The 8,099-nt window shown below is 40.7% G+C and overlaps 2 protein-coding genes across 21 annotated transcripts in view; both read left to right on the forward strand.

The window, feature by feature from the left end:
• The first annotated feature begins 1,451 nt into the window (after positions 1 to 1,451).
• LOC106124765 (glycine-rich cell wall structural protein 1.8) lies at positions 1,452 to 4,859 on the forward strand. The gene is made up of 2 exons (XM_013321723.1): positions 1,452 to 1,551; positions 2,533 to 4,859. Exons 1-2 carry the CDS (start codon positions 1,491 to 1,493, stop codon positions 4,644 to 4,646), a joined length of 2,175 nt encoding a protein of 724 aa, XP_013177177.1. The 5' UTR covers positions 1,452 to 1,490; the 3' UTR covers positions 4,647 to 4,859.
• A 1,404-nt stretch (positions 4,860 to 6,263) lies between these two features.
• The window catches only part of LOC106124970 (glycine-rich cell wall structural protein), a 3,569-nt gene continuing 1,733 nt past the window's right edge, over positions 6,264 to 8,099 (forward strand). For 9 of the 20 annotated variants that reach the window (XM_013322018.1, XM_013322024.1, XM_013322026.1 and 6 more), the window contains exons 1-2: positions 6,264 to 6,362; positions 7,353 to 8,063. In XM_013322018.1, coding sequence (XP_013177472.1) covers positions 6,293 to 6,362; positions 7,353 to 8,063 — 781 coding nt within the window. In that variant the 5' untranslated portion in view covers positions 6,264 to 6,292. Of the gene's footprint in view, positions 6,363 to 7,352; positions 8,076 to 8,099 lie in introns of all 20 variants that reach the window. The other 11 variants (XM_013322027.1, XM_013322037.1, XM_013322021.1 and 8 more) reach the window with 10 other exon arrangements.

An 8,099-nucleotide genomic window follows, 5' to 3' on the forward strand; every position in this document is an offset into this window, starting at 1 on the left:
CCTAATTAATGTTTACAATTATAAATCGATAATTGCTAGATAGAATTCCTCGACGTACGGATTAACGATATGTTTTCATACCACAACATCGATATAATCGATTTATTTGTAATTAAATTTATATTTGTACTGAGAATAATAATACAAACATATTTAATTAATGAACAAATAAATAAAATCTTATCATTTTCACCAAAATTAACAAGAAATATATTTACAATTTACTTAAATACTTTATTTTATTTTGTTAAGATGTATGACTTCTTTTCTTATTTTTATATATTTTACGATCATATTTGAGACAATTATGCCTAAGAAATAATGAAACTAGTAATTAAGTTTAAAAACCAAAATCAACTAGAATTTACTCACAAGAAAAAACTAAACGAATTAAGCGATTTACTACACTAAGATAATAATTCAATAGCTGTGTGCACTTTGCCTTTTATTATCTAGCGTTTATTTCAGATCAAAATGAATAAACACAATTATCAAAATATATCCTGGATCACCAGTTTATGATACCAGGGAAAGAGCAACCGTTCGCTTTTCAGAGCCATAGTTTCGAGAGCGCAAGTCGCCCTGATGATCTTCTAAAGATGCTACTTTTATAAGAAAAAAGGAGTAAACGGGTTAGAAGTATTAATCGATAATCAAGCAAGACATACCTCGCGTTATTTGAAGGTGAAATTAGTAAAGACAACTCAGATGAACAACATACGTTTTTTAATTAGCAATCTGCTTATCGGATATGCGATAAAATTAATGAAAGTGCTACTGCCGTCGGTAAAATTTCCAAAACAGGGGAAAAAATAAACTCTACTCCATACAATGGTCATTGTGTCCACATCTTTGCAGTCCAGTTGACATTTTTGTTTCAATTTCAAACATCAATTAAGAAAGATATTCGTATACTTTCATTTGTTAAGTCAAACTTACCCGACTAACATGGGATATTTGATCGCATTAAATTCGATAATATTTTGTGTATTTTAACACGCATTTAATAATTGCAACTGGCATAAAGTGATTAGATGATCTTTTGTTTTATTAGGTGATAATCGTAATTTCTTTTACAACTAACCAGTTAATTTGCCTTTTAATAGTCTATTAGAAAGTTTGTGAGTGTGACGCGAAGATTCGTTGTTTAAATCTATCTTTGTAACGATGTAGAATTATTTAAAATTTAAATACATTTTTAAATTAATTGAAATACAACTTTACAGAATATGAAACATAATTTAAAATAAATCTGTTCGTTTTTTGAAACGTTTTTATTTTTCACTGAATATTTTTTGAATACATAATAATGATTATTATATTTTTAGGTGAGGGCGGAGCCGGGGCGCCAGTGTTGTTTCAAAGGCGATTGTTTCCGAGTAATCGTGATTTGTGTTCCCGCAGACGTCCGCGCTTACGTCGGCGATCTGTTAAGATGTATAAAAGGTTTATGCGTGTTAAGTCATCTTCAGTTAAGTGAGCGAACAGCCATGAGACGGGCTCTGTGCTATTTTGGATTAATCTCCCTGCTCGCCTTTGGCGATGCGTCAGGTAAATACTTCATTATTACAAACATTAGAGTCTAGACTACCGATTAGTTATGTGTATAAATGTGTATAAAAATATATACGTAAATTATCTAGAAATCTAGACTTTATAAGCATTTCTTTTTTGTGATAGGTCCCAGCAAGTACAACCCGCTGAAAACCCCGCGTTTTTCTCTGACCTTACAAATGTTATCTTCGTTTTAATGTAATCAGTAAGGTCTTCATAAAAACCGTAGTTATTTTTAATTATATCGGGTTCTTGTTAATACGTACTACATTTATGAGTGCAGTTAATATCGTATAGAGGTTAAAAACATTATTCATTCTGCACTAATGATTTTGTAATCATTAGCGGAGACGTTTTTATTCAACAATTTTATGCAGTTCCTATTTGTACTCTTAATTTTTTTTCGAAATTTTATTAGACAAAATGTATAATATTATATATTAACATGATATTTTTGTTTATATTTAAAAACAAGTCCATCCTTAAATTATCTTGTATTTTTACTTACATCCTTCAATGTTTATTTTTTTTAACAATGCTAATAACTAATATAGTGCGTATAATTACGAATTGCGTAAAAACGCGAATTCAATTGCTTTCTATAACAAATACATAATAGTACATGAATGAGGATTTAAAGCAGGAGCAGGAGCAGCACTTGACTTGCAATCTGCAGGACCTGGGTTCGAATCCCGCCATGTACCAATGTGTTTTTCGATTTCCGGTTTACATATGTACATTTATCCGACGTTCTTACGCTGAAGGAAAACATCGTGATGCAAGCTGCACATATCTGAGAAGAAATTCAAAGATATGTGTGAAGTTAACCAACCCGCACTTGGCCAGCGTGGTTGAAAATGGCCCTAATTACCCATAACTTTGGGTAGGCTCCGAGCCCCTCGATGGGGACGTAAAGTGAGCTGATGATGAGGATTCAAAAACACAAATGTTTAAACCTGCTTGTTTTTTGGTTTACAGAGAGGCTACGGCGTAGCGGTGGCTATGGTGGCGGCGGCGGTGGTGGCGGTGGGTTTGGCTTCGGAGGCGGCGGAGGCGGAGGTTTCGGTTACGGCGGAGGGGGAGGAGGCGGAGGAGGTGGAGGAGGCGGATTCGGGGGCGGCCTAGGAGGTGGACTCGGAGGCGGCCTTGGCGGGGCAATTGGTGGTGGCCTTGATGGCATTCGCAAAGGAGTTCACGATATCATCGGCAAAGTTCACTCCGGATTATCGCATGTAGCCGGTGGCGTAGGAGGAGGCGTTGGAGGCGGTATTGGAGCTGGCGGTGGCCTTGGAGGCGGAGCCGGCGGTGGACTAGGAGGTGGTGCTGGCCACGGCGCTGGTCTTGGAGGCGGCGCCGGACTTGGAGGTGGCGCTGGAGGCGGCGCCGGACTTGGAGGTGGCACTGGAAGCGGCAGCGGGTTTGGAGGAAAAGATGAGAAAGTTATATACACGAAGTCCGATGATGGAAAATCTGGAGGATTTGCTTTTACTGGCACTCTGGATAGCGGAAAAGGTGGCTACGGCGGTGGTGGAGGATACAGCAGTGGCAGTAGTGGCAGTGGCGGCTATGGTGGTGGTGCCGGATTCGGTGGAGGGGCTGGCGGAGGCACCGGTGGGGGTTCCGGTGGTAGCGGAGGAAGTGGATTCGGACGTGGATCCGGGAACTTAGCAGGTGGTCAGGGAGGAGGATTAGGCGGAAATGGAGGGGGTTCTGGCTTTGGAGGAGGAAATGGTGGAAGCTATGGTCACGGTGGAACCGGAGGTAGTGGAGGCAGTGGAGGCTTTGGAAGTGGAAATGGAAATGGTGGTTTTGGGGGCAGCACAGGAGGTTCTGGTGACCTAGGAGGAGGATATGGTGGCGGAGCTGGCGCGGGCGGTGGTCTTGGTGGAGGAAGCGGTGGACACGTTGGCGGCGGCGTCAGTGGTAACAGTGGATTTGGATCAGGTGGTGCAGGAAGTAAAGGAAGCTACGGAGGAAATGGTAATGGAGGCTTCGGGGGTGGTCTTGGTGGAGGCAGCGGCCTCGGAGGGGGCGCTGGACTTGGAGGAGGGGCAGGCTTTGGAGGTGGAAGTGGATTAGGCGGTGGCTCCGGTACAGGAGGTGGCTCTGGTTCAGGAAACGGCGGTGCTAGTGGATTTGGAGTGTCTGGAGGAAAAGGAGGATACGGAGGAAGCGGAAGTGGTAGCCTTGGAAGTGGTGCTGGATTTGGAGGAGGTGCTGGTCTTGGAGGTGGCGTTGGCCTCGGAGGTGGAAGTGGATTAGGAGGTGGTTCTGGTTCAGGAAACGGTGGGTCAAGTGGATTTGGAATTTCCGGTGGAAAAGGTGGATACGGAGGAAGCGGAAGTGGTAGCCTTGGAGGTGGATTTGGAGGCGGCGCTGGACTCGGTGGAGGCAGTGGACACGGCGGCGGAGGTGGATTCGGTGGAAGCTCTGGTTCCGGTTCAAACTCTGGAAGCTCCGGTGGTTTTGGAGGCGCGGGTGGCAAAGGTGGCTACGGAGGAAATGGTGGCCTCGGTGGAGGATTCGGAGGTGGTGCTGGATTGGGCGGACATGGAAATGGTATTGGAGGTTCGGGATCTGGATCAAGCTCTGGAGGAGCCGGTGGCTTCGGAGGTGCTGGAGGATCCGGTGGCTTTGGAGGTGCTGGAGGATCTGGCGGCTTTGGAAACTCAGGAGGAAGCGGCAATGGTGCCGGCAATGGTTATGGAGGTGGTGCCGGGATCGGCGGTGGAGGAGGACAAGGAGGCGGCCATGGAGGTGGTAGCGGCCTAGGTGCTGGACTCGGAGGTGGTCTCGGTGGAGGTCACGCTGGAGGTCACGCTGGAGGTCTAGGAGGAGGACTTGGCGGAGGTTTAGGCGGTGGACTTGGAGGAGGCTTAAGCGGTGGTTTGGGCGGTGGACTTGTTAGTGGTCATGGACTTGGAGGAAACGCATTGAGTTCAAGCAGTGCCAGCGCTGGTGGATACGGCACTAAGGGCGGCTGCGGGTCAGGTTCTTGCGGCGGTGGGTACGGAGCGCACAGTCACAGTGGGGCCTTCGCGTCCGCCAGTGCTCATGCGTCGGCATCGGCAAGTGCCAGCAGTTACGGATAAGTTTTATGCTAAATATCTATCCAACTTAGTTCCAATGTGTATGATTAATACGTGTTGAATTGGCAAGTCTCGTAGTTATAGTCTATTCATGTAATCAAAAATATAGGTTATGCTTAGGTACTCAGGCGTTTTGTCATTTTACTTGATAATTACTCTGTGATGATAGTTATTAACTGTATAATTCTAGCATTGAATAAAGTATTTTTTTAGTTATATGGTAATTTTCATTCCTTTTACTTCCCAAATATTTTTGTAAGTTTGTAAGTTATATATGATGATTTTTAAAATGTGTAAAAAAACAGACTTTAGCAAAGTTAATCCGGACTACTGAAATGTGGTTTCAACATTATTTGTGATATTAAATGAATCACGATATTACTTGATGTTTGATGTATCTTGTGGCTTGCTCAAAAGTGAACTAGCGAAGCAATTGTCTTTTTATCACATTCTTGAAATGACCAACATAATAGGTAGAATAATGTAGAATAAGGAATGATATAGTATGGGCTAAATCTATAATACAAACACATAAATAAATACCACAATCTACAGTATATTTAGTTGACATGTCTTTCGTTGACTGTAATTTTCAAAAATACTTGTTTTCTAAAAATTATAATTTAGTGAGTAAAAAAAAATAAGAATATACCAAGAGCTAGGAAGTGGTTTCGCTTAGAATGTTATAGAGTACTAGATGTGAGAGTTAGTGTTTATAAAAAAACTTAATTACTACCCTGTGTGGTCTTGAATATTATAGGGTACTAGCTATCGCCTGCGACTCCGTCCTCGCGGAATTAAAATAAATCAGTAGCTTATGTTTCCTTCCATGCAATGTTTCAAGGCTTCCGTCTACGGCAAATTTCAGCAAAATCGATGCAGCCGTTCTGGACATACCTTGTAACAAACATACATCCATCCAAACATTCGCATTTATAATATTAGTAACATATATATTTATAGAGTGCAATTATAAATATAAAAAATCTAATTAAACATTTGACACATTAATTTATAAATAAAAATAATTATTCGTATAATGATACACTGTTAAAATTAAACAAAAAACCCTTGAAGAATAAGCTAAACATTTCTTTTAGATCAAAGAAAACTATTTTTAAATGTTTAGTGACCACACCTACCTATAAAAAGCTATTGGGAATAAAGAAAAACTAACACATGCATTGTATCCATGAATGAAGGTGCAAAATATAATAGTGACAGCAGTATGACGAATAAATGCAATAAACATAAATAATAGGGCATCAAACAACATTTAAAATTAATATTGACTTACCTAAGTATATTTAAAATTTTATATTATTATTATATTTTATTAAGTTGTACAATTTGACTGTGGCAGAGTTTGCAGCAGCATTAGCTGCACGAATTGCAGACTCCACCAGTATAACACGACCACACAGAAGACATACGTGATGTGAACACATTATAGGAGTAACAGGAAAGTACTAAAGTTATTTTACTGATAAATTAAATGCGTCCTGGAAATACAAATACGTAAATTAAACCAAAACAAAGGGTTTGTAAAAACCGATCGATTTAAAAATATTGTATATTCCCACAGTAAAGATAACGTACTTATATTTTAGTATATAAACGCATCTGTTGCAGTTGATAATGCAGATGCAATGAGAGTAGCCATGCAAACTCCTCTGTGCTTCTTGGTTCTGTCCCTTTCTGCAGTCGCTTATACAGCAGGTAAGTTATCATTATTCTTTCTTATAAATTTATTCAATTGTTTGTTTATTTAAAATACATTTTAAATAAAAAAATACAAGTGCATTAAAAGTAACGTTCTATTTTTGAATTAGAAAAAAACTTAGTGTAGCGTGTCTATTTGAGATAGATTTGTTTGCCAATTAATTTGACAATTCACAAGAGATGGGTTGGGTAAAATAGCTTATGAAAATTTTCGATTTTCGATGGTTGTTCTCATAGAACTTGCGATTGAAAATTTCGTGATTGTTTTCGAATAAAATTATAAATAAAATTGTTCATAACTACATAGAAAAATAAAATATTATACCAAAAATTAAAATATTCATAAACAAAAAGAAATGTTTTAATGTTGATTTAGTTAATTTCGCAAGACATAGCTAAATATCTGTAATAAAAAAGTACTACGATACCTAAATTATAGTAGTTATTTGTGCGATTCATATAATTACAAGACCGATTCTCGATAGTTCATAGTTGGTCCAACACTATGACAATCGTTCATAAAGTACAACATTATTCCTTATACAAAATTAATTCGATACTACATAGGCGTCAGTTGTCAAACTAATCTATCTTAAATCGACACACTATAATTTGTACTTTTTATTTGTTTTCTAAAACAAAATTGTATTATATTAACATTTTACTTTGCAATTATTATTTAATATTTAAATGTTTATATTTTTTGTGTATCTACGCAAAGTTTAATTACATAAGATAATGTTCTTATCTACATAAGCTGGATTGGGCAAGCTGACCCCACCACCTTGTGGGATGCAAGCTAGGCAGAGACAGAGAGAGAGAGAGAGAGAGAGTTCTTACCTACATATTATACACAATAATTAAAAAATGTTGATATTTACAAGAAACGCTTATGAAATTCCAAAAAACGCGAGTGTTTAATATTAGAAACACATCTCTAACATTGATTATCATTATTAAAATTTGATTTTAAAAATTTTTTTGCAGAGCGACCACGTCGACGGGCTAGTTACGACAGTATTGGATACGGAGGAGGATATGGTGGTGGCGAAGGTTATGGCGAGGGCGAAGGCCTAAGCCTTGGAGGTGGAATCGGAAGTGCTCTTGGATTAGGTCTAGGTCTAGCTAGAGGCCTCACAGCTGGCCTTGAAGCGATTCATCATGGAACAAAGGGTATAGGCGACGACCACAGCGGTGGACTAGGCGGTGGAGCGGGTTTTGGACTTGGCGGTGGACAAGGTAATGGACATGGAGGAGGCCAAGGTGGTGGAATGGGTGGCGGATTTGGTGGTGGATTTGGTGGTGGACACGGCAGTGAACAAGGTGGTGGGGATGGAGGAGGCTTAGGTGGTGGAATTGGCGGTGGACACAGCAATGAACAAGGAGGTGGACATGAAGGAGGCCTAAGTGGTGGAATGGGAGGTGGTCTAGGAGGTGGACATGGAGAAGGCCTAGGTGGAGGTCTAGGTGGAGGCTTAGGTGGTGGCCTGGGAGGCGGATTAGGTGTTGGAATTGGCGGTGGACACGGCAATGGACAAGGAGGTGGACATGGAGGAGGCCTAGGTGGTGGCCTGGGAGGCGGATTAGGTGTTGGAATTGGCGGTGGACACGGCAATGGACATGGAGGAGGCCTAGGTGGTGGAATGGGAAGTGGTCAAGGAGGTGGACATGGAGAAGGCCTAGGTGGAGGCCTAGGAGGTGGTATGGGAGGCGGTTTAGGTGTTGGAATTGGCG

Source organism: Papilio xuthus, unplaced genomic scaffold (assembly GCF_000836235.2).
Source record: "Papilio xuthus unplaced genomic scaffold, Pxut_1.1 DF825946.1, whole genome shotgun sequence".
Classification (NCBI taxonomy): Eukaryota; Metazoa; Arthropoda; class Insecta; order Lepidoptera; family Papilionidae; genus Papilio; species Papilio xuthus.

Coding starts and splice junctions, on each gene's coding strand:
- LOC106124765 (XM_013321723.1), top strand. CDS start 1,491: ATGAGACGGGCTCTGTGCTATTTTGGATTAATCTCCCTGCTCGCCTTT. Junction 1,552..2,532: donor CGCCTTTGGCGATGCGTCAG/GTAAATACTTCA, acceptor TTTGGTTTACAG/AGAGGCTACGGCGTAGCGGT.